The following is a 26805-nucleotide window of genomic DNA, read 5'->3' on the forward strand; positions in this document are numbered from 1 at the left end:
TTCAAAATATTATATTATCTCCTATACGAATTGTTTAAATTTATATTAAATTTAATTTTATAATTATCTTTTAATTAATATTAATTATTTATAATTAAGTAGGGGAGAGAGGAAAAAACTAAAAAATAGATAGCTTCTATGAATGACATGTGTTCACTTATTGGTTTCTTTTATTATATAGTATAGATTTGTTAATAAGATTCAAATAAAGAATATATCCTAAACAAATAGATATAGATAATATTTGTTAATAAGATTCAAAAAAAGAATATATTATTTTAATCTATGAATTTTATATGTTACTATTTTTGTTCCATTTATATTTATCATGTCTTTACTTTATAATAGGGATTAATAAAATTGAATTATAATAAAATAAGCATAGGTAACTCATGGCATCTACTAATTTTTAGATTTTTAATGTAAAAATATAAATGAAAATACATGTAATAATTTTATCTTTTTATTTTTTACTGTTTTGTTTTCCATATATGTTTATCCATTTTATTATTTGGTATATAAAATTAAATTTATTCAACACGTGCAATACACAGGGTTTTTTAAATATAATTTTTATTATTTAGTATATGAAATTACATTTATTCAAACTGTGCAAGACACAGGTTTTTAAAGATGTAACTTTTTTATTTTTTGATATATAAAATTTTATTTATTCAACCCGTACAACACACGTGATTTTTAAAGATATAACTTTTTTATTATTTAATATATAAAATTACATTTATTCAACTTGTGTAATACACGAGACTTTTTAAAGATATACAAACTTAAACTTGTTATTTGACATAGAAAATTACATTTATTCAGTCCCTACTTCAACATTTACAATACACGAGTGATTTTTTAGTGATATAACTTTTTTATTATCTGGTATACAAAATTACATTTATTCAACCTGTATAATACATAGGGTTTTTAAAATGGGGACATTTTCCATTGGGTTGAGATGCATGTATTGATACCAAGACTTTTCTTTTCAATAAGTAACGCACACAAAATAGTAAAATTGAGTAAAAAAAGAATCAAAATAGTTGCATGTTTCTTTAGGGAATATTGGATTTCAATAATAACAACTATTCGTCGTTGGCCACCAACAGTTTCAACTTAAAAAATAACCACTGGTAGTCCCAACCATTAACGTATTGGCCTCCAATGGACCCTGACTAACAGTTGCCTAACGTTGTTAGTCTCCGGTCGCCGTAAAAGCGTTTTTGGCCGGAAAACTCAATTTTTTTTGTCCTAAACCTCTTTGTAACCTTATTACTTATTTTAGGAACCCTTTTCTACTAAAAGCCCCAATTATTGAGGTCGCCACTCAACATTTTCGTCCAAAACCTTTTTGTAACCTTAGATCAGACCTTTAGGAACCTTTTTCCGGCGATCAGAGACTAACAACATTAGGTTTTCGTTAGTCAGAGTCCATTGGATGTTAATAGTTGTGACAACCAGTAGTTATTTTTGAAATTGGAACTGTTAGCGGCCAACGACGAATAGTTGAGATTATTAAAATCCAATATTTCTTTCTTTAGTTCAACTTTCCCAAGTTTTGTTGGTGTGAATCTAGATGACTTTGTTTTTTAGTTTATAATTTTAGGAGGTTTATCCCCATGTTATTAGAGGTTTGTCCCAGGAAATTCAATGTTATTAATGACAACCGATGAATTTATCATATATGTTAATCAAAACTATCAAGAGTAGATTAAAATTAATAAGTATTTACAAATAATAAATTATATCGTTTTCATTAATCAACCCGTGTAACACACGGGGCCATAACCTAGTTAAGTATGAGAGAGAGACAGGAAAACAAAATAAATATATATATATAGCTCCAATAAATGATACATATACCACATATGTTTTTTTTTATTATATAGTCTTTTTCTGTTCTTATCATTAATTAATCTACACTTATTAATATTAGTTATTATCATTATTATACTATATACCATTGGTTATTGGAGTATTTAGTAATTAAGTTAGTTAATGGGCCTTATAATATCAAACTACCCACCTGAGAGTTTGGGTGCACCACCAAATTTGTGGATAATGATTCAATGGATCATAACGTCAGGATCGATCAAAATTGATCCTTTATAATTTGAATTAATTTAGATTAAATATTATTATTATTAGTATTATTAAAAATTTTAATCAATTAAATGAGAGAATGACAAGTGTCCCAAAAACAGGTTTCTTTTATTATATAGTATAGATAGATATACAGTGTGTTGATTTACCAATTGTTCGAGGAATTTTATTTATCGGTATTCTCATATTTTGGTAATTGAGGAATTATTTAATGTAATATTTTTAATTTTCGTTGAAATCCTAATATTTTTCTTTTTGAAATTCTTTATTGTAATTTACTATATCTTAAAATGAAAGGTCGGTGCATCGACCAAATTACAATATTACCCTTTCTTATAAAATTACTCTAATGTCCTTCGTTGGCATCAGTTGTTGGCGACCAGACAAATCTCAGCCAACCATTCCCAAACCCCCTTTTTCTCATTCATATCCCCCCTCAATTGCACACCCTCTATCTTATCAAAGTAAAATCCATTTTTTCACTTTTCTTTCCATTAGTTTCTGAAGGAAAGAAACTTGAGTTTTTGCATCAAATCTGGCTATAAAAAGGTTAGATCTTTTATATTATTTTGTTTCACGTTTCTATTATCTTTGTTTTTAGCTTTATTATATGTTGTAGTATTAATTTTGATGCGTTTGATGGTCCTGCCGACTCCATTGCAACTGCCAAAACACACTCGAAACCACTGTGCTAACAGTACTACTCCACCGCCGCTATCAGCATAAGCCCTAAGACAACGGGAATGTCAAACGCTGAAAACAACAAAAAATGTTGGTGGAAAAAAAAAGAGATCAGGAACCTTACCTTGAAACTCTAGCGGCAACAAATCGGGTTGAGAAAACCACATGCAATGTTAGATCGGGCCTGTGGTGGCCTTAAACAGTCGGAAATGGCTGGGATGTCTTAAACGCCGGTCGCCGGATAAACAGAAATCAGAGCTAAAGGAACATGGAGGTTCAGATCTGGCGACGTTGGCTGGGTCTTCTAGAGAGAGAATTTTACGGTCAAGGTGATAGTGGTTCAGATCTGATCTTTAACAGAGTTCTCTACAAAGTGAATGTGGAGTCTTTGGTAGAGAAATGGTAGGAAAAACTTTCTAGAATCTGGAAGAGAGATCTTTACCCAAAAAATTAAAGACAGTGGCACGATGGCGGTGGTGTCAAGGAGGCGGAGGTAGGTGTTGCGACTGTTGATGTAATGAGAGGAGAGAGAGAGGTGAATTAAGTAAGGGCTTTAACTTTACTAGATGAAAGTCAAATGACTACTCTGTGATTTCTTTCTTCTTTCCCAGTTCATATACTTTTATTCATTTATTGATCAAATATGTTTAGTACTTTAGTAATTGGTTCAATACTTGAAGTCCATCAAAAAAAATTAAAAAGTCGTATGGTACGAGTTTGAAATTTCTATATCTTATAACTGAAAAGCATACGATTTCTTATTTTTTAATAAGTTATTTGATAATAACTATTTTTAAGGTAATGCCACCTATGAAAACGACCTCCCAACGTTTGGACAAAAAAATTTCCGTAAAACAAGTATTGTCAAATATAATACGTTTTCATGCTTATTTTTATCTACTTTTTCGGTTAGTATATGTTTTGACGTAAACTGTGTTTAGAAACGAGTCGGGCAAATATAATATGTTTTCATTCGACGGATAAGTTCGAGTTACTGTACATTTTGACGCCGCTATGTTTTGATGCAAAGGTAAGGTGGTGTGGTGGTTAGGTGGAACCCTCACTAAATAAAACAATACGAATTCGATTTTGTTTCTTTTGTAACTGCATTGCTTATATACGTTATATTGAGTTAAATCGGACATGTCTTAACCCATCACATAACATGCCACAACGTATAAACGACTATGACGTTGCCGCCGCAACGCGCGGCTATGGCAACAATCTAGTATAAAAATAAGGATAAAGATGTGTATATATATATATATATATATTAGTTATTAATATTAAATGAAATATATAAAATAAATATAAATAAAATTTATAAGGTTGAAGAAAAAAATGACATGTGACATTATTTATAGTATTTTATTTTATTATAAGTTAGATTTGATTGATTTGATATATTTGACTTTGATGTTAACCTTCAAAACGTGTTTCAACTTTATCCTGCTTATTAAATCGCGTGTTAAGATATTGATTTGGTAATTTACTTGAATAACGTTTTTACTTTTTACAAATATTATAAAAATTAAAAGTTATATAAAATAACAAACAAAAGGCTCATTTCCTCGTGACATTTGAGAATATTTATTTTTGTTTGACCAAGTTCTTATGATAAATTTAGGGTCATGCTATTTAGACACGTTTCCCCTTATTTTCACATTCTAAAGCGCCCCGTTATGGCCAAAGAGGGGTGCTTAGGGCTTGGTCAACAGACAATGACTGACTGCGCTTAGGGCTTGGTCAACAGACAAGGACTGACTCTGTCAGTCCTTGTCTGTTGACCAAGTCCTAAGCGCCCCTCTGTGGCCAAAGCTCTGTCAGTCCTTTAGTGTGTGTTTGTGTGTTGTGTTGAAATGGGGCTAAAACGAGGGCCAAAGCGCCCCACTTTGGCCATAGCGGTGCGTTTCGGTTCAAATTTTTTCAACTAAGCGCCGCTCTTAGATCATGGCGGGGCGTTTAGGGTTTTTTTTTTAATTTTTAAAATTGTTTTTAATTCACAAACGCATCGATAATTGTCTAAATTTTATGTTTTTATTCCATTACACATCATTTTTTTAATATATATGGACTATATGGCAAGTTTCGGATGTGTTCGGTTACGTGTGATGTCGTATTCCATTATATCGTATCATTCTGGTTTGAAACCACAAGTACTCCTATGTGTCGTGTTATGTGTATACACCCCCTACCGGATAAGTACCTTACGTATTTTGTCATTAAATGTAGTATTATTACGTATGATGTGCGTGAAGTGTGTTATATTTTTGATGAGTATTTAAGCCCCTTTTTACACTTTTAGCCAAGTTTTAAATTTATAAAACACGATATTTACTAACACTAAACACACATATGGGCAAGTGCACCCATCGTGGACGTAGTATAGTGTTGGTAAGATACCGAGGTCGTCCAAGGACACAAGAGCTTTTAATACCGGTTTATCCTCAACGTCTAATCAAATCAAAAAGTTAGAAAAATATTTTAAACTAAGAAAAATAAAAACTAACTAAATGCTGAAAATAAAAATAAAAACAGATAGACAAGATGAATCACTTGGATCCGACACGTGTATTAGTATAACCTTTGATTATTTTCGCACTTTTGCACTTGTTTAAGAGATTATCTTAGTTATTGTAGTAGGCCCCTCTTTTGAAGGCGACGTTACCCTCAACCCAGTAGTTTGAGTCAGCAAGGATACAATCCTAAAGGGTCGGATTATTGAAAGATAATGAATTAAGTTATTAATGCAAATTGTGGTAGGCCCCGCTTTTGGCGGTGACGTTACCCTCGGCTAAGTAGTCTGAGTCAGCAGGGATACAGTCCTAAATAGCCGGGTTATAGTATTAATAGTAGTTAACTTATGAGGGGGTCAAAGAGTTTGGATCCCCGCCATCCAATACCTATGGGCATTGAAGGAGATCCTACTAAATTTGACCCAGATCCCAAGCAGGACCTCTAAACGCTGAACAAGGGCAAGACCCTTACCAAACCGTTCCCTTAACCCTCGACCAGGTAGCCAACATACCTCCATATAGACCGTGGAGATATGAATGGTGAAAATCTTTTATTTTATATAGACAGTAAAATAATGCCAAGACACCACGGACAAACGATTAGGAAAGATCACCTTCAACATAAGTAACTAGTTATTAAAGTCATTAATACAAAACCAAATAAAAAGTGCAAAAGATTAAAAATAAAAAGTATTATACTAAACACTTGTCTTCACCAAGTGATGTAAGAGACTTAGGCAAACATGGCCTTGATTGTCAAGAACTCTTACGATCAATCTTGGATCCCGAGACGACTCACACACTCTACGATGGACAATGGATGATGGTGGTGGATGATGGTGTTATGGTGGTGGTGGGTGGTGGATGAGGTGTGAGAGAGGTGGTGTGCCAAGGGATGAGAGAAAATGAAACCAAGCTCCTCTATTTATAGGCTGAACAGAAGGCTGGACACGGCCCGTGTCCGCTGGACACGGCCCCGTGTCCGTCTGACATTCTCTCTCTTCATTAATTGTAATTGCGAATTACAATTAATGCGCCTGATGTACTTTCACCACGCCCCCGTGCCCGCTGGACACGGCCCCGTGGTGGGCAATGGAAGCTTCTACTGGTTTGTCTTTTCTGCTGCTTCCTGGGCACGCCCCCGTGTTCGCTGGACACGGGGCGTGTTCAGACTCTGTTTCTTCTCCTTTGCCTTGGGAGGTGCCGTTGAGGGTCCGGGCAGTCTACTTTTGTTCCTTTTCTTGTATTTATGGTAGAATTAGTTGTCTTTTTGCTTCTTTTGTGATTTTGAGCTCATTTCATCCTGAAAATACAAAAGGAAGACAAAAACACTCTTTTTCCAACATTAGTACTTAAAAAGGGTTAGTTTTATGCCTTAATTGATGTGATTTATATGTTGCATTTTACACACATCAAATACCCCCACACTTGAACTTTTGCTTGTCCTCAAGCAAAACTCTTTAAATGTGGCTTACACTCCCAAATGGAATAGGTAGAAGAGAATGTTTTAGCTTGTCCTAGAGTGTCGGGAATCCAAGGTCTTTATAAGTTTTATTTTTATTTATTTACAATCCTATTCGTTATGATTTATTTTGAACTTTTCATAAGATAAATTACTTATTCGGGCATAGCATGCCTTATTAAAATTCCATTTATATACACGTTCACATACCTCACGGGAGATCACTCAACACTCGACCGAAGGTGTATATTTTTAGTGAATCACTCGAGAGCGGCATGGAACTTACGCCTTCCATAGGCTTGCCAAGCAATCAATCCTCCTCCTTTTTAACTTTTTACCTTTGTAAATATCAAGAGGACTTTTGGGGTGAAGGGTTAGGCTTGGGTTAAAGGTGGGTGGTTGGTTAGTGGTTAGTAAAAAGGGCGAAAATCGTAACAAGCGTCGGTTTTCGTGAAATACCTTGTTTTTAGTGACTTTTTATTTTGAAGTATTTCTCCAAACAAGCTTTTTTTTTATAGCTTTTGTTTGTTTTTGACTTCATCATCAATTTTTTTTTTCATCACATAAAAAGGCGAGTTTACGAAAAAGCGAGCTTGTTACTAAAATAAAGGGTGAAAAATAAAAAGGTTTTTGGTGGGTAAAAAGGGTTTTGGGGTAATGAAATGAAAGGTTTAGGCTCAAAGGGGCTATCTAGGGGGATTTTGGGTAGGTGATAAAAAAAATGAAAAATAATGGTTTTGAAAGAAAAATGGTTAGTCCTAATGCCTCCATCATTTACTTACTTGGGTTTAAGTTGGTAAGGACCGGGAATGTATCGTCGTGGCAAGTTCTAGATTTGTAAGAACCAAGCGGCTATTCACACAAGAAACGAAAAATGAGCATTTAGTCTAAATATGTATATTTTTATGCTCAATAAAGGCTCAAAACTCACTTTTGTGGGAATGGGTTTTTATGTGACCAAGTATATATAGTCGAATTTTTAACTAAGCTTGTCATGCCGTTTCATAATTTTCTTGTGTTGGTTCTTTTTATCATGACGCTATCGGTTGTAAACTTGTAAAAATATAACCTTTTTAGAACTTGTTATTCCCAACTTAAACTAAGACAAGTAAATAAAAAAAATGAAAAAGTTTTTGAAAAAATTTGGGGTGTTTAGCGGTTCCAATAGAGTTTTGTGTAAGGCTTGTGTTTAGGATTTTGCAAAATTTCAAGGTTTTAGCATCCCCCCCACACTTAAATTACACATTGTCCTCAATGTGTCCAAAAATAATGTTTTTGGTTGATTAGAATGTGTAAAAGTGGGTTTAAAAGCAAAGGTTTATGTCACTGGCAGTCTGGACACGGCCCCGTGTCCATTGGACACGACCCCGTGGTGAACTGCCAGTAACGAAAACTTACAGAAGGTGAACACGGGGGCGTGTCGGCTGGACACGGCCCCGTGTCTGGCAAAAAATTGCAGGTTAGTAGCCAAACAGCAGATCTGGGAGATGAACACGGGGGCGTGTCGGGTGGACACGTCCCCGTGTGGACAGTCTGTTAGCCTGAAAAATAGGTTTTGTCTCCCGGTTTCTCCATCATAGGGCTGCAAGTGCTAATGTTTAGCACTCTAACCCTCGCATTGCACCTGTTTAAACACTAAATACCAACCAAACAAGCACAAACCATCCTAAATTACCATCGTCAAGCATCATCCAAACATAAAGTAAAAATAAAACAAAGATAAAAAGTATTTAGAGAAAGTAAATTGTTCGACAAATGGCACGCAGGCCATGAATTGTTTGATAGATAGAAGGGCACTTAAACCTGTGGGCTCATCACCAACTAGCCCCTTGTTCCTTCAAGCCTCCTACTCCATGTCTTCATCACTACCATCACCTCCACCCCCGTGCCTCGCCATGTACTCCCGGATGCTACCGATATCATCTTGTATATCATTAATGTTGCGTTCGATAGCTCCAACCCGGTGGTGTGTGTTGTTGGCGAGATTGTAGGTGTTCCTTGTGCACATGAGGTTTTCCTGCAAAAGATCATGTAAACTTTGAAAGTTAGGAAAACCACCTCCTAGAGAGGAGGATTGACCCGGATCGCCTTGGGGTGGGTACTGAAAATGGGGATGTTGTGCATGAAGAACTAGAGCCTCTTGCGGGTTCCATGCATAGCCTTGCGTCCTCTGAAAGCTCACCGTCCCGTCCTCCGCTTCATAAAGCAAGTTCATGGATCGGCAAATGTGATAATCGACCCGTCCCGACCATGGACTCCTTTCGAAGGACCTTGGGATATTCGTGAAGTGCTTGAAAAGACGGTACACCCATCCTCCGAAGAAGATCGGTGTAGGAGCATGAGCAAGGCGGTTTAGGTGCATGTTTCGCAGTAGGAGGTACGGAACATCTAGAGGCTTCTGGTTGTGGATGCAGTGAAGGACGACCAAATCTTTCAACCCAACAACGCCACTACTGTTGTGGCATTGGTTCAGCGAATACGATAGGAGCCTGTGGATGTATCGGTATAGTGGGTCCCTCAGTTTGGTGCTTTTGGTGCTGCTCGGGTTGTAGATTCCTTCACCTATTTGAGCCCATGCGGCTTGGCGTTCAGTTGCATCCAAGTCTCGTAATCCCCCAATATTCTCTTCATTCCCCGCTTCCTCTTCACTATATAGCCCAATGATGGCTTCAAACTGTGCCATGGAGGTTCTAAACGTGGTCCCTCCACATCGAAATTCGACCGCCTCATGGTCAAACGGTTCGCGTCTCGAGTTGAAAATGAAGGTGCTGTAGAACTCCATCGTGCATTGATGTACCGACCGTAGTCGGGTGGTCAATGCGACATGCAGTGGACCCCTCACAATGTTGTTGAAGCGGTCAAGTTGATTCACCATGGTTAGCAAATCAGTACACGCCCGCCTTGGGTACTCTTCCGGTCTTGTTTGTAGAACCTCGTACCGTGCCCTAGCGTCCAGTTCATTTGCGTTAAACCTCGTGAATTTCGACATCTGAAAAGAATACATAAAAAATTAGCACGAAACAAGAAAAAACAGAGCGAAACTGCAAACAGTGGGCTGGACACGGCCCCGTGTTCAGCGGACACGGCCCCGTGTCCAGGTGTCTGTAACCCAAAAATTCCATTTTTCGTCCCGGTTTCGAAAACCTGAAAATTTTTAGCCCAATAGTAGCGGTTTCCCCTGAAAATGAAACCCTAAGTGTCATTTTTCCCAAAACAAACCGTTTACCCTTTCAATTTCGTGTTTTTCGGTTCAAGAACAAGGGTTTGGGGTTTTAGTTGGAAATCGAACGAATCTGTCAACAATATTTGTCTATTTACTTTCTATTACTCTAATCTAAACTACTACTAACAAATTTCAACAAAAATTTTGAGTTCGATCCGGATGAACATGAAGAACCCTAGATTTTTCCCCAATTTTTGATGTTTTAACTACATGCAAGTAACTAATCTAACTACTAATGAGGATAGAATCATACCTTGACGTTGTTAGATTCGGTGGTGACGTTGAAAAACTGCAGAAAATCGCCTCAAACCAGAGAGTTTTCGGCTAAACGGGGCGTGTGGAATGGTGTAACTGATAGGAAAAGAGGGTTTTATCCCGACAGTCGCTTCGGCACGGCCCCGTGTCCAGCGGACACGGCCCCGTGCCGGGCAAAGTTTTTGAAATTTTTTTTTTTATGTGCTCGTGTGCATGCCCCTTATTTCCGAAAAAAAATGGTTAGAAGATTTACCGGCTTTTAAACGTACACTTACCTGTAACATGTCTGGTATGAGTTTATTCGTTAACCGTTTGAAGTGAGATTTCCTCTTCCTCATCCTCAATGGATCCTCGGTAGAGTTTCAACCGTTGGCCATTGACTTTAAATGGTGTCCCATTTTGAGTTTTAATTTCTACTGCACCGTGTGGAAAAACATGGGTGACTGAAAAAGGTCCTGACCACCTAGATTTTAGCTTACCAGGAAATAACCGAAGTCGTGAATTAAACAATAGAACTTGATCTCCAACCCGAAATTCATTAGATTTAATATATTTATCATGTAAATTTTTCATTCTTTCTTTATAAATTTCGGAGTTAGAATATGCATAATTCCTTAGCTCGTCTAATTCATTTATTTGACAGAATCGATTTTTACCTGCATTTTCTAAATCTAAGTTTACGTTTTTTATTGCCCAGTAGGCTTTGTGAGCTATTTCTACTGGCAAGTGACAACTTTTTCCATAGACGAGTTTATATGGGGTTGTGCCTATAGTGGTTTTATAAGCAGTTCGAAAAGCCCATAAAGCGTCGTCTAATTTGTCGGCCCATTCTTTTTTATTTATTCCTACGGTTTTTTCAAGTATTCGTTTTAAACCTCGATTAGTCACTTCGGCTTGCCCATTTGTTTGAGGATGATATGCTGTTGAGACCCGGTGATAGACCCCATACCTTGTAAATATTTTTTCGAGTTGATGATTGCAACAATGGGTACCTCTATCACTTATTAAAGCCTTTGGTGTCCCGAAACGAGAGAACAGCTTTTTCAGAAATTTTACCACTACTCTCCCATCATTTGTTGGAAGAGCCTCGGCCTCTGCCCATTTAGACAAGTAATCAACTGCCACAAGTATATATTTGTTTCCTTTTGAAGGTGGGAAAGGTCCCATGAAATCGAGTCCCCACACATCAAAGATTTCACAGACGAGAATGCCGTTTTGAGGCATTTCGTTTTTGGAAGAAATATTACCTGATCTCTGGCAGGAATCACATGTCTTTACAAGGTTTTGTGCATCCTTGTAAATGGTCGGCCAGTAAAATCCCGAATCAAATACCTTTCGTGCGGTACTTGCGGCACCATGATGTCCTCCGTATGGACCTTCATGACAATGACGGAGAATTCTTCGTGCTTCATTACCATGGACACACCTTCGGATGAGCTGGTCGGCACACATTTTGAAAAGATAGGGGTCTTCCCAAAAGTAATGCTTTACATCAGCAAAGAATTTCTTTCTTTGATGATGTGGCCATCCTTTGGTGACTACACCGCTAGCTAAGAAATTAGCGTAGTCGGCATACCATGGCTCTTGTCTAATTTCCATCATTTCCAAGGATTCCGTGGGAAATTTCTCGTTGATTTGCTCGTCTCTGGTTGTCTCCAAAGCTGGGTCTTCTAAGCGTGAGAGATGATCTGCAGCAGTGTTTTCTGCTCCTCTTTTGTCCTTGATTTCGATGTCGAATTCTTGGAGGAGTAGAATCCATCTGATCAAACGGGGTTTTGCGTCTTGCTTCTTGAAGAGGTACCTGATGGCTGCATGGTCTGTATAGACTACTGTTTTAGAAAGAACAAGATAAGAACGAAATTTATCAAAAGCAAATACCACTGCTAGTAATTCTTTTTCTGTAGTTGTATAATTTTCTTGTGCGTCATTAAGAGTTTTACTAGCATAATAAATTGGGTGGAAATGCTTTTCTTTTATTTGTCCCAAGACTGCTCCCACAGCAAAGTCACTTGCATCACACATGATTTCGAAAGGAAATTTCCAATCTGGCGCTATCATGATAGGTGCATTGACTAGCATTTCCTTGAGGGTTAGAAATGCTTGATTGCATTCCTTGTCAAAGATGAAGGGTGCATCTTTTTCAAGTAATTTTGTTAGAGGCCTTGAAATTTTTGAAAAGTCTTTGATAAACCTTCTATAAAATCCGGCATGTCCTAGGAAACTTCTGATTGCTCGCACGGATGATGGAGGAGGTAATCGAGAAATAGTTTCTATTTTTGCTCGATCAACTTCCATTCCTTCGCTTGAGATTTTGTGACCGAGTACTATTCCCTCTGTTACCATGAAATGGCATTTTTCCCAGTTAAGGGCGAGGTTAGTTTCCTCACATCGGGATAGCATTCGTTCAAGATTATCGAGGCATTGGTCATATGAGTCTCCAAAGATGGAAAAGTCATCCATGAAGACTTCCATTGTCTTTTCGATCATATCATGGAAAATGGCGACCATACAACGTTGGAATGTTGCAGGCGCGTTACATAGACCGAATGGCATGCGTCGATATGCAAAAGTTCCGTAGGGACATGTGAAAGTTGTTTTCTCTTGGTCTTCTGGTGCTATCGGTATTTGAAAGTAACCTGAAAAACCATCTAAGAAACAATAAAATTTATGACCGGATAATCTTTCTAACATTTGATCAATGAAGGGCAAAGGAAAGTGGTCTTTCCTTGTCGCTTCATTTAATCGCCTATAATCTATACAAACTCTCCATCCTGTGACGGTTCTCGTTGGTATTAATTCATTTTTCTCGTTAGTTATTACCGTCATACCTCCTTTCTTTGGGACTACTTGAACGGGACTTACCCACGGGCTATCGGAGATATGGTAGATTAGTCCGGCGTCGAGTAGTTTGATGACTTCATTCTTAACCACTTCTTGAACATTGAGGTTCACTCTTCGTTGTAGTCATCATTCATTAAAATTTTGTGCGTGCACATGGAAGGGCTTATTCCTTTAATATCTACAAGCTTCCAAGCGATCGCGTTTTTGTGTTTTTTAAGTAGGCTAATTAATTTTTCTTTTTCTATGTTACTTAATTTAGATGAAATAATTACAGGTAAACTACCATCTTTGCCTAGAAAAGCATATTCCAAACCTTTAGGAAGTTCTTTGAGCTCAACGGGTGGGTCTTTGGAAGACAACTTATTTTGTGGCTCATCTAGATTAAGAATCTTAAAGGTTTGTTCTATGGCTATCTCTTCCTCGACAAAGTGGTCTTCTTCGTTGGTTGTATCGGGTGGTTCAGCTTCATCTTCAATTAGGGGGTCATTGTTACCAAAAGGATATTTCATTGAACGCTCAAGATCTATGCTCCTTTTGAATGCCCCTAATTGAAGAGGTAGATTGTTGAATTTCCGGTTTTTCAAAGCTTTATGAGTTTGTACAAAAGGTTTTCCCAAGACTAAGGGGGCGTCATCAAGGATGACGAAGTCGGTTGGGATTACCAATTGATTTGTTTGAACCAAAACATCTTCAACTACACCGATTGATTTCATTACTTTTCGATCGGATAGAAAAATGGGTATTTGAAGTGGAGTAAAATCACTAACACTTAATTTTTCAAAAATGTAGTTAGGCATTATGTTAACACAAAGATCTTTATCAATGGTGATATTACTAATAAAGGAATTTTGAAAGAAACATGGAACCGGTGTAATGTTAATTTCAAAAGGATCTTCTTTTATTAGCGAGGTTTGATCATTAGTTAACTTAACACTTACTAAGTCTTTGATTTTAGCACTAGTGTTTAACTCTTTTAAAAACTTGGCATGAGGGGTTATTAAACAATGATTTTCGAAAGTAGGTGACAAGAGAGTAATTTCCTCAAAATTAGACTCTTCTTGATTTTTGACATTATTGGACTCACCTTTTTCGTTGTTTAACTCATGTGTCGGTTTTTCACTTTCTTGTTCTTCCATTTTTATACTTTCAACTATCTCTACGTTATTATCATTTTTTAGCTCTTCTTTTGCGCGGGATTCCTCTTCCCTTGCGCGAGATTCTTTTATATAACGTTCGATAGTTTTAAGTTTTTCCAATATCCTATTAGTTACTTCGGTGAGAGAAAAAGAATTTGGATCCTCAAAGCTTGAATCCGGTTGTTCGATCCTTGGTTCCTCATAATTCTCATATGAAGTAGATGGTTCACACCATTGTTCTTCATTATAAGTATATGATGGATAAGGGTCGAAACTTTGTTCTTCATAGTACTCATATGAGGTGGGTTGTTCACGCCATGGTTCCTCATAATAAGAGTATGAAGGTGGTGGCTCATATGTTGAATCTTCAAAGTATGAGTATGAAGGCTCATACCTTGGTTCATCAAAATATGAGTATGAGGGAGTAGGTTCATACCTTTGGTCTTCATAGGATGTGTATGAAGTTGATGGCTCGTACCTGGGCTCCTCATAATGGTTGTATGAATTGGATGGTTGATATGAGTTATTATATTGAACCGAGCGTGCGTTACGACAATTAGTGCAATAATTACCCCTATAATCATCCTCATCATAGGTGTAGTTGTAACCTCTTGAGTATTGATCCATAAGAATCACTCAACAGACCACAACTGAGTCTCGGGACCAGAAAACAAAAATAAGACGGAAACAGAGGCTGGACACGGCCCCGTGTTGAATGAACACGGCCCCGTGTTCAGGGTCTGTATCTGGGCGTTTTAATTAAATTTACTGGTCACGTTGAGCACGGGGGCGTGTTCAGTGAGCACGGCCCCGTGTTCAGACTCTGTATCTGGGTATCTACTCTAAAAATATGCAGCACGGGGGCGTGTTCAGCGAGCACGGCCCCGTGTTCAGGCTACTGTAAATGCAAAACTAAACAAAAATGCAGAAAAAATGCGCGCGTTTTGAAAAGGTTTTTGAAAAACTGATTAGGCCGTCGATTTTAAGCTTTCTTAAAATCCTTGTGTCCCCGGCAGCGGCGCCAAAAACTTGATGTGCGTGAAGTGTGTTATATTTTTGATGAGTATTTAAGCCCTTTTTACACTTTTAGCCAAGTTTTAAATTTATAAAACACGATATTTACTAACACTAAACACACATATGGGCAAGTGCACCCATCGTGGACGTAGTATAGTGTTGGTAAGATACCGAGGTCGTCCAAGGACACAAGAGCTTTTAATACCGGTTTATCCTCAACGTCTAATCAAATCAAAAAGTTAGAAAAATGTTTTAAACTAAGAGAAATAAAAACTAACTAAATGCTGAAAATAAAAATAAAAACAGATAGACAAGATGAATCACTTGGATCCGACACGTGTATTAGTATAACCTTTGATTATTTTCGCACTTTTGCACTTGTTTAAGAGATTATCTTAGTTATTGTAGTAGGCCCCTCTTTTGAAGGCGACGTTACCCTCAACCCAGTAGTTTGAGTCAGCAAGGATACAATCCTAAAGGGTCGGATTATTGAAAGATAATGAATTAAGTTATTAATGCAAATTGTGGTAGGCCCCGCTTTTGGCGGTGACGTTACCCTCGGCTAAGTAGTCTGAGTCAGCAGGGATACAGTCCTAAATAGCCGGGTTATAGTATTAATAGTAGTTAACTTATGAGGGAGTTAAAGAGTTTGGATCCCCGCCATCCAATACCTATGGGCATTGAAGGAGATCCTACTAAATTTGACCCAGGTCCCAAGCAGGACCTCTAAACGCTGAACAAGGGCAAGACCCTTACCAAACCGTTCCCTTAACCCCCGACCAGGTAGCCAACATACCTCCATATAGACCGTGGAGATATGAATGGTGAAAATCTTTTATTTTATATAGACAGTAAAATAATGCCAAGACACCACGGACAAACGATAAGGAAAGATCACCTTCAACATAAGTAACTAGTTATTAAAGTCATTAATACAAAACCAAATAAAAAGTGCAAAAGATTAAAAATAAAAAGTATTATACTAAACACTTGTCTTCACCAAGTGATGTAAGAGACTTAGGCAAACATGGCCTTGATTGTCAAGAACTCTTACGATCAATCTTGGATCCCGAGACGACTCACACACTCTACGATGGACAATGGATGATGGTGGTGGATGATGGTGTTATGGTGGTGGTGGGTGGTGGATGAGGTGTGAGAGAGGTGGTGTGCCAAGGGATGAGAGAAAATGAAGCCAAGCTCCTCTATTTATAGGCTGAACAGAAGGCCGGACACGGCCCCGTGTCCGCTGGACACGGCCCCGTGTCCGTCTGACATTCTCTCTCTTCATTAATTGTAATTGCGAATTACAATTAATGCGCCTGCTGTACTTTCACCACGCCCCCGTGCCCGCTGGACACGGCCCCGTGGTGGGCAATGGAAGCTTCTACTGGTTTGTCTTTTCTGCTGCTTCCTGGGCACGCCCCCGTGTTCGCTGGACACGGGGCGTGTTCAGACTCTGTTTCTTCTCCTTTGCCTTGGGAGGTGCCGTTGAGGGTCCGGGCAGTCTACTTTTGTTCCTTTTCTTGTATTTATGGTAGAATTAGTTGTCTTTTTGCTTCTTTTGTGATTTTGAGCTCATTTCATCCTGAAAATACAAAAGGAAGACAAAAACACTCTTTTTCCAACATTAGTACTTAAAAAGGGTTAGTTTTATGCCTTAATTGATGTGATTTATATGTTGCATTTTACACACATCAACGTATATTGTCATTTTAGGTTCGTACAAGTGCGTATTTCATCCGTATGGGTCGTGTCGGTGACATTCGGGTATCGAGACATTATTGTCTATTGGTGCCCGTATTAGTACGTAGTCTGTTGCTATGGAGTATTATATTTCTATCTGTCTTATTATGATGTATTTTTGTCGTATGGGTCTTGTCGGTGACATTCGGTGTTCGGTGTTGTACAAAAGCGCATATATTTACCAAACACAAACACACACTTGGATTGTAAATGATTTAATGCATATATTGAATAAACACAAACGTACTCTTGGATTATAAATGAATTAACGTGATTATTATTACACACATTTAACCTTCAATTTTCCCTCTGTTGGGCGGGCCAGACGAGTCCGAGCAACCACATCAGGTGGTTGCGGTTGTGTTCGTCGACGGTGGTCATTTCATCCATGTAGAGCTTGGAGGATGGTATCCAATGCCACCCCCAAACATACTGTGGACAGCGAACAGAACAGAGAGCGCAACAGCCTGGCATACATTATACAGGGATCAGATCAGCGCGTACGAAATGTTTACGTACAAACCCCCGGACCTTAATGTAACGCCATATGTTCAAGATGTAGGTTAAATGTGTGTAATAATAATCACGTTATTCATTTACAATACAAGAGTACGTTTGTGTTTGTTCAATTTATGCGTTAAATCATTTACAATCCAAGTGTGTGTTTGTGTTTACTAAATATATGCGCTTTTGTACAACACCGAATACCGGATGTCACCGACACGACCCATTCGGCAAAAATACATCATAATAAGACAAATGAAATATAATACTCCATAGCAACAGACTACGTACTAATACGAGCACCAACAGACATTAACGTCTCGATACCGAATGTCACCGACACGACCAATACGGATGAAATACGCACTTGTATGAACCCAAAATGACAATATACGTCATAATACTACATTTAATGACAAAATACGCCAGGTACTTATCCGGTACGGGGTGTATACACATAACACGACACGAAGTAGTACTTGTGGTTTCAAACCAGAATGATACGATATAATGGAATACGACATCACACGTAACCGAACACATCCGGAACTTGCCGTATAGTCCATATATATTAAAAAATGATGTGTAATGGAAAAAACGTAAAATTTAGCCAAGTACGATGCGTTTGTGAATTAATAACAATTTTAAAAAATTAAAAAAAAAACCTAAACGCCCCGCTATGATCTAAGAGGGGTGCATAGCTAAAAAATTTGAACTGAAGCGCCCCCCTTTGGCCAAAGAGGGGCGCTTTGGGCTTGGTCAACAAAAACACAAACAAAAACACTCTGATCTGTCAGTCCTTGTCTGTTGACCAAGCCCAAAGCGCCCCTCTGTGGCCAAAGCGGGGCGCTTCAGAGTGTGCAAATAGATAACCAGTGTGTGTAAATAGACCAGGCCTAAATTTATTATATAATCTCGTAACAATTTTAAAATTATTATATCATATTATATTAATTAAAATTATTAATTCATATTACATATAATATTATTATTAGTTATTACAATAATAATAATAATAAATAATTTATTATAAAATATAATTATTCCAACCACTTCCATTGACGTTGCTACCACAACTACAAATATAATGAATAATTATTATAATTATCATTTTTATTCTAAATGTTGTTATTGTTACAACCATTTATATCAAAGAAATGCAAAGTTAAAGATCAAATTCTGACGGTTGTTATCATTCAAGGTTCGGAATCGGGGGTTAAGAAGAAGCTTGTGCATATGGAAGCAAAGGAACCAAATCATTTCCCACAACAACAAAGCGGATCCGGTTATCATGGTTCAAGAAATTAAGACTTTGCGATTTTTATTGTTTAAGAACCGTTATAAGTTCTCATGTATAGAATGACACTAGGCCGGTCCATCCTTTTTGGAGGCCCAGGGCAAAATAAATTTTGTTGCCCTTTGTTTCTTCTTTAATTATTATAAATAATACTCATTTATACGTGTTGGGAACCAAACAAAAATCTAACACAATCTATATATGATAAAAAAGAAAGTGAATGAACAGTGAATGAATAAATGGAAGAGCAAATGGTATCGGGTATAGGTACCGGTCTCAAATTTACCAAACCGGTGTATTTTTGGTACCGGTTCTGCACAGGTATTCACCGGTTTTTACCCTCAAATACCGGTGTTGTACCAGTACCGACCGGTACCGAACCGTACCATACTAGGTATATTCGGTACCAATACCCACTTTTGGGGATTTCGGTAACGGTATTTTCGGTACCGATTGGTACCGAGCTCATCAAATCCTGTAGCAACGCAGCAATGCAAGTAATTGTACCGTTTAGATTACTTTTCATACACACAGTAAGTAAACTGTATTTCGTTTGAATGAGGTTTTATATACACAACAACTTATTATGCTTTCTTTTTTGTCTTTTTCTGTAATGAATGAATTGTAGCATGTAAAATTAACTTGGACATTTAGAAAATTGATGAGCAAATCGTATCAAATCCTGTAAACGAACCGGTATCGTATCGGTACCAAATTTACTATACCAAATCATTTTCGGTACCAATTTGGTACCCACCTTTTGGCGTTTTTAGAATCGTCACTTTCGGTTCGACACCGGTCTAGCACCATACCTGTATTTATTGACTTTTACCTTCAAATACCATACCGTATTGTACCGAGCATTTTCGATGCCGGTACCTAATTTCGATGATTTTCCGGATCGGTACTTTCGCAACCATATTTTAACGTGTTAGCACCGTAATAACTGAACTGAAAACAATCGAATTTCCAACGTGTAGGACGTGTGGGTCCCATTATTATTATATATTAGGTTATTTAAAATCATTTTTTATGACGGAGTGACTATCCTTACACGCCATTTTATTTATGTTTTGATATTCGGTATCTGTTTGCCGTTGCTGACACGCCTTTTGTAGTCACTGGGTCCCGTCGCAACGCGCAGGCGGAAAATAACTAGTTATAAGAGATTTAGTAGCCGTTAGTTACACTTTACATGTTAGTTTTCATTACTAAAGATTATGTTGTGACCTCAAATTGACACAACGTTGATAATCAAATTAGGAAGTAAGAAACTGTGATCCTATTGATTTAGTGAAACGATTACACCCTAATGAAAACCAATCAACGTAGAAGACGGGATGGGAAAATCATATTACAGAGGTAGATGGGAGAAGAAGATACACACACTTATTCATCATATTCGTTCCTCCTTCAACTCTTGTCTGCTTCATTATATTATATTATATTATATTATAAGATCTTTCGCTTTTAGGGCCGCTTTTACTTGGATAATGACATAATGTGAGCGCCTTTACTGGGATAATGACATAATGTGGGCTCGGTCCAATTCATAATAGATTACTGCCTAGATGTATAGCCATATATTTGATACTAGTACATACACATAAAAAAAAAAGATGTGTTAAGTAACTTTTTCATTTCTCAAACTATAAAGTATAAACTGTTTGGTTTCGAAGTGGGGTAAAGGAGGAGATTTGATAACTATAAACTTCAAAAAAATGTTTCAGTTTTTAAATTTGTTTCATGTCTAACAAAAGTTGTCATGGAAACTGTATGTAGGAGGTAACGACAAAATTGGCCTATTGTGTCTTGCAATTTGATTTGAAATGAATATATTATAAGTTATAGAGTACTTAACAAAAACGTCGCTTTGGCCGAGTGGTTAAGGCGTGTGCCTGCTAAGTACATGGGGTTTCCCCGCGAGAGTTCGAATCTCTCAGGCGACGTTTAAGATTTTGTTGTTTTGTGTTAATTTGTAATAAAGTTGATTTGATTATTTTTGGATTTTGTTTGTGAAGAGTAAATTGCTAAAATAGTCCCTAACGTTTGTTCACATTTGCTAGATCCATCCAAAAAAAGATTTTTTCTCATATGAACCACTGAGGTTTCAAAAAAGTTGTTAAATCCATCCAAACTTCAAGGACGATTTTAGCAATTTAATAAAACAAATTTTTTTTGGATGGATTTAGCAAATGTGAACAAACGTGTGGGACGATTTTAGCAATTTACTCTATTTTTTTTTTTATTTTCATCTTTTTATTATATCTCTTAATTAACATAAAATCTATTTATTTTCATCTTTTTATTAAATTTCTTATTTAACATAAAATCTACTAGTTTTTTTTTTGAACGGCGAATTTCTACAACAGGCGATAGATTCGCACCTGTTTTTGCAGGCCCTCCACCCCACTCTGGCCAAGACTATGTTGTCTTAACCGGGCTTACACTTGGCATCAGAGTTTGGTTTGGCGCTCCCCGACAAAATTTCCAGCCTACTGCCATATGCCAGTAGTTGCACCCTCCACAAGAGCCGAAAACTCTCTGGAGTAAATGCACTGTAATAGAAAACTCGGGTGTACTCCGCGGGTTTCGAACCTTTGACCAGGCCTTCACCCAGTATTTTTTTGTTCATTTATAAAATAAAATAAACGTTCTTGCTAAACAGGTAACAAATTAAACCGTTGAAAACATTTTGTCATATAATTAACTTTATTAAAGGATTAGTAATGAGTAAAATGTTTACATTTTAAAAGACTTGGTTAGATGATTATAAATATAAAACCGTATTCATAATTGTAAAATATAAATGATTAATCTTTATTATGAAGTGGGTGAAGGCCTGGTCACAGGTTCGAAACCCGCAGAGCACACCCGAGTTTTCTATTACAGTGCATTTACTCCAGAGAGTTTTCGGCCCTTGTAGAGGGTGCAACCACTCGCATATGGCAGTAGGCTGGAAATTTTGTCGGGGAGCGCCAAGCCAAACTCTGATGCCAAGCGTGAGCCCGGTTAAGACAACATAGTCTTGGCCAGAGTGGGGTGGAGGGCCTGCAAAAGCATGTGCGAATCTATCGCCTGTTGTAGAAATTCGTCGTTCAAAGAAAAAAAAACTAGTAGATTTTATGTTAAATAAGAAATTTAATAAAAAGATGAAAATAAATAGATTTTATGTTAATTAAGAGATATAATAAAAAGATGAAAATAAAAAAATAGAGTAAATTGCTAAAATCGTCCCTGACGTTTGTTCACATTTGCTAAATCCATCCAAAAAAAGTTTGTTTTATTAAATTGCTAAAATCGTCCCTGAAGTTTGGATGGATTTAGCAACTTTTTTGAAACCTCAGTGGTTCATATGAGAAAAAATCTTTTTTTGGATGGATCTAGCAAATGTAAACAAACGTTAGGGACTATTTTAGCAATTTACTCGTTTGTGAATTATGAGGCAAATTGCATCATAAATTTTTTGAAGGCTGGGGCTCTGATTATGTGTTGGGGTCACCAAAAGTAGGATGTATATCTGGATTTTTTAATGGGCTGGTAAGAATAAATAACCCATGGCCCAAAGCTTGCTTTACACTCGAAGTGTCGCTTATTTGATTTAATCAAATAAACTTCGACTCTTAAAATTTTATAGCCTGAGTATAAGGAATTTTAATCCTATAAACAAAATTCTCCATCTTTTATAAGTCCAATTTAAATCAAATCCTTCATTTTCTACTAAGTTATAACAACCCAACCAAGTCAACCTCAAGTTGAGTCACTACTTTTGAATTGTGCCAAATCGAGTTGAGCTCAAGTCTACTAACCGAGCTGAGCCGTTTGCTTAAACTCAGTCGGGCCAAGCTCAAGCGAATGTTTTCAGCTCGGTACAAAGTTTTAGCTCATCCGAGCTAGGGCGAGCTTGAATATAAGACCGTCAATCTTAGATTCAACTCTCCATCATCATTGAGTCCATTTTACATTGAGACCTTTCTTGTTACTAGTTCTAATAGTCTAGTATAGCCAAACTCAACCAAGGCATTTTCTTTTATACACCAAGCCAAGCTCGAGCTCAAGTTTCCCGGCGGCTTTGAACATGTGTTATCTATGACAATTAACAACCGAAAACAAAAGTTCTAACTAAACATGGGGTCAATTTCAATGTCAAACTTCAATTAGTTAACATCTCAATCGATTAATGATTTATTTCGATTATTTAACTCGATTGATTAAACGTGTAACCATATAACCATTTTTCGGTTTTTTTTCGAATATTTAGTTTTTCTACTTCAAACTTTTGATTTTTCCAACGTCTTCAAACAAATGAGTGAGTAGTAACAAAAACAATTCCAAAGTTATTATACGACCGAAATGGCGAAATACATTACATACTTTTAACCGCGGTTACTCCGACTCATTTACCATTACAGTAAAAACCATATAACAAACAAACATCAGTACATCATCACAGTAATTACTACAACCGTCCGATCAATCAACAACCACCGCCGGAGATCTTCGCCGCCTCAAGCTCCGCCGCCTTCTTCAAAAAACTCTGATCATCATCCTCCACCGCCATCTGTATCGGCGACGATCCGAGCCCGTCGGCAACCGCCAGCATGATCTTCTTCATCTCCGATCTAAACTCCTCCGGGTCAACGGTGCCGTTTTGGTCTCCGTCGAAGCCCCGGAACACAGAGTCGTAAATACGAGTGAGTTCCTCCGGCGGCGTGGCGGTGTCGACGCCGAAGTGAGTTTCAAGTAAGCGCATGGATTCGAAGGCCTTTCGCATCTCGGATCGGGATAAAACGCCGTCGTTGTTGACGTCGAGAGCGGTGAATTGAGCGTCCACGCTGGTTTGGAACTGAACGACGTCGTTTACGAAGTCGCGGACGGTGGAACCGTCGATTATTATTACGCCCATAGTTGGGTTGTGTGTGGGGTTTAGTGAGTGTGAAGTTGGGTAGTGAAGATAGTGTTATTTATGGTGAGGAGATAAGGTCGAGATCAGGTATGTTAGTGGAATACAGAATCTTTGATGCCGACGAAATATGTGAACTAGAAAAATGATGATATTATTTGTGTTTGATTTTTTTATTACAACGTGACACACGAACCTATAACCAATGATTTCAGAATTCTACAAGACGTGGAATCGGTTTTTTTTACCTGTTTTGACCGGACGTAAGAACTGGAAGGTGTCGTAAATATTATAAAAATTAATAGAGTTAAATCTGAAAAGATATATATAAAGCCGATCCAATCCTTCCAAAAACCTGTCCGACCGGCCGGTTTCCCGGTCCAACCGTCGGGTCGCTGGTTCAACTCCGGTTCAATGCGTTTCCGGCTTGATACCATGACCCGAACCGGCTCAACATTCGGTTCCCGGTCCGACCGTCCGGTCCAGATCTGAAAACACTACCTATAACACTTAAAATCTACTTAAATATTCTTATAGCGTTTAATTCCCAAATCCCTATCATTTTGGTTGTGGGAAACGAGTTACAATCAAATAAAAAGTCTCTTAAAATTAAGAAGTTGCAAGTAGGGTATTAGACGAACTTCGATTAACCTCATTTAAGCGGTGTTGGATCCTTTCATTGAACTTTACGATGTGACATTTTAGGTTTTTATTTTGAGATTTTTAGCTTGTAGATTTTAGACTTTTTGTTTACAATATTATGTCTTTTTATTTATCATTGTGTCTTTTTTATATATGTGTCATTGTGTCTTTTATGTGACTCACTTTGTCTTTTTTTCTTTGACATTATGTTATATTTTGCGATCCATTATGTCTTTGTACACTTCTTATTTTTAAAAGCCTTTGTAGAATAATTTTACCCATGGGGAACTAGTTTAATACCCGTCCGGTGGACGGGTTACGCTAACAACGTAACGAACAAAGATAATGTATATTGAGTGTGTTTGGGATTGCTTCTCCTTTTCTTCTTTTCCATCTCCTTTTTGAAAAAGTTACAACCATCCAACTTTTTCTTTTCTTCTTTTCAAACCACAAAAACTCATTCTCAACACATTTTCCAAACACTACAAAAATTGAGCCGATATGTGTTGACTGCTTCTCCTTTTCTTCTTTTTAAACCGCAATAACTCATTCTCTTTTTTGATGTTTAATAAGATAAGTTTTTTTTTTCTTTGCACATTATTTGTTTAAAAAGAGCTAATATGTGTTGATTGTTTCATAAAAAATCGTAATGCATTCACCAATTTTGGCCATTTCAAACCATAGTAGATGGTCAAAGTTACTAAAAACAAATTAAAATAATTGAATCAACTTCAACAAACCTTCATTCCTGAGACTGGACGGACTCTAACATAGCATGTCGGTCTTCGGCCAAATCGGTTTCGGGTCGGCCTCGAGTATTTACCCATGCGGACCCGTTGAAAATCGAGCCTGAAGATGCATAGAATTGGGCCCAGTTTCAAAACTAATTCATCTAAAAAGTCAGGACAATATTACTATTACTATTACATAACAATTCCAATTTAAGTTTAAAACTGAAACAATAGATACCTGCTTTGCTTCAATCATTACTGCGTATACATTGAATCCGTCACCAATAGTTTGTCTTTCACTTGCTTCTAATCGGTCACATAGGCTGCTTCTAATTGATCACATAAGTTGCTTTCGTTGCCCTCGCCAGGCAATTATGTGGGACTTCTAAACCGTTCAAAACAGACAATTTTGAGTGTGCTATGTAAGACTTCTAAACCGTTCCACTCATACAATCAAAACTTTAAGAAATAAGTTATGTTGAGTGTAGCCAAAAAAATGAGCGAGTTGGGTAAACGGTCAAAAAAGGTAGATATTTAGTGGGTCGGATCACATTGACACGTCAACAACTTATTATCCTTTTTCTTAGATTTCATAAATAGTTATAGCATGGATATTATACAAACACCGTTATCAAAAATAATGATCTATATTTAAACAAAGCTATGTGCAACAATTACCGTTTTAATTTTAAGTATCAAATGTTATCATACCCGTTGAAAAAACAGTTTTGTAGTCATGTTTAGCCTATTACCATATGACGAAAAAACTTAAAAAAGAAAAAAAAAGTGTGTGAGTCAACCCAACCTGACGCGTCCGATACTAAAAGATTTTAATCCCAATCCACCCATTTTGCCACCTCTACTTACCATGAAGGATGGAGTATCAAGACGTAAAATGGAAATAGAGAATTGCAAATAAAATTGGATGCAAGTAGCTACGTCTCCCTTTTGTCCACTCCCATGTTAAAAGTCCATATCTACCGGTTGAAAATAAAATCAACTCACATGTTAAATGCCCACATTTGTCATAGCGGCAGTTGCTTCCGAGAGGCTGAGATTTTTCCTCCTATCAAACGCAATTGCAATTTAAATGTGATAAAGGCATTAGCTAAAACAATATTGCATTTTGCCTCCTATTGACACATTGAATCGCTGTTTATCTCTGTTTCTAGCTTCTCTCATTTAAATCTCTGCCACAAGATTTTCGCAATTAATTAAGTATAACTATAAAAACTTGGATGATGACGATGACAATGACAAACCAGTAACTACCATTCGTTGACGCAACTTGGGTCTTTAATGTTGATAATAATCCACTATTCACTATTTCTAGCTAAATGTAGATGAATTTTAGATCATGTCATTTTTCACAAAAATAAAAATAAAAATGGATTATGTGACCTTAGATGCTAGTTTTAACTTTAAAGTTTAAATCTCAAGTAACATTAACTTAATGTTGATGTTGGACGAAACCAACTCCATGTACTTTTACTGGAATTTATAAAAAAATAAACTACAATAAAATTTAACCTATATACTTAGACGTACCTTTCGAAGGTCCAGGTTAGCTGCATGAGCAACTTCTGTAACATCTTGGACCCGAGATGCAAAATCAGTAGCAACCTGAAAATCAGAGTGCAAAATAATATAAAAACCAATATATTTTGTATAAATATTTTAATTACACATTACAAGCATCCTGACTTAACAAAATATTAGTGGGGCCATGTCTAAATCAC

The 26805-nt window shown here is 37.1% G+C and overlaps 1 protein-coding gene, 1 long non-coding RNA gene and 1 other non-coding gene across 3 annotated transcripts; 2 read left to right on the forward strand and 1 right to left on the reverse strand.

The window, feature by feature from the left end:
• The first annotated feature begins 2462 nt into the window (after positions 1–2462).
• Positions 2463–3455, forward strand: LOC110865882. The gene is made up of 2 exons (XR_002551042.2): positions 2463–2661; positions 2732–3455. It is a non-coding gene; the product is annotated as an uncharacterized LOC110865882 (long non-coding RNA).
• A 17202-nt stretch (positions 3456–20657) lies between these two features.
• TRNAS-GCU lies at positions 20658–20739 on the forward strand. The gene has a single exon. It is a non-coding gene; the product is annotated as a tRNA-Ser (tRNA).
• A 2365-nt stretch (positions 20740–23104) lies between these two features.
• LOC118487608 lies at positions 23105–23813 on the reverse strand. The gene has a single exon (XM_035984593.1). It carries the CDS (start codon positions 23694–23696, stop codon positions 23268–23270), a length of 429 nt encoding a protein of 142 aa, XP_035840486.1. The 5' UTR covers positions 23697–23813; the 3' UTR covers positions 23105–23267.
• Between the last annotated feature and the right edge of the window lie 2992 nt (positions 23814–26805).

Source organism: Helianthus annuus, chromosome 15 (genome assembly GCF_002127325.2).
Source record: "Helianthus annuus cultivar XRQ/B chromosome 15, HanXRQr2.0-SUNRISE, whole genome shotgun sequence".
Lineage (NCBI taxonomy): Eukaryota > Viridiplantae > Streptophyta > Magnoliopsida > Asterales > Asteraceae > Helianthus > Helianthus annuus.

Coding starts and splice junctions, on each gene's coding strand:
- LOC118487608 (XM_035984593.1), bottom strand. CDS start 23,696: ATGGGCGTAATAATAATCGACGGTTCCACCGTCCGCGACTTCGTAAAC.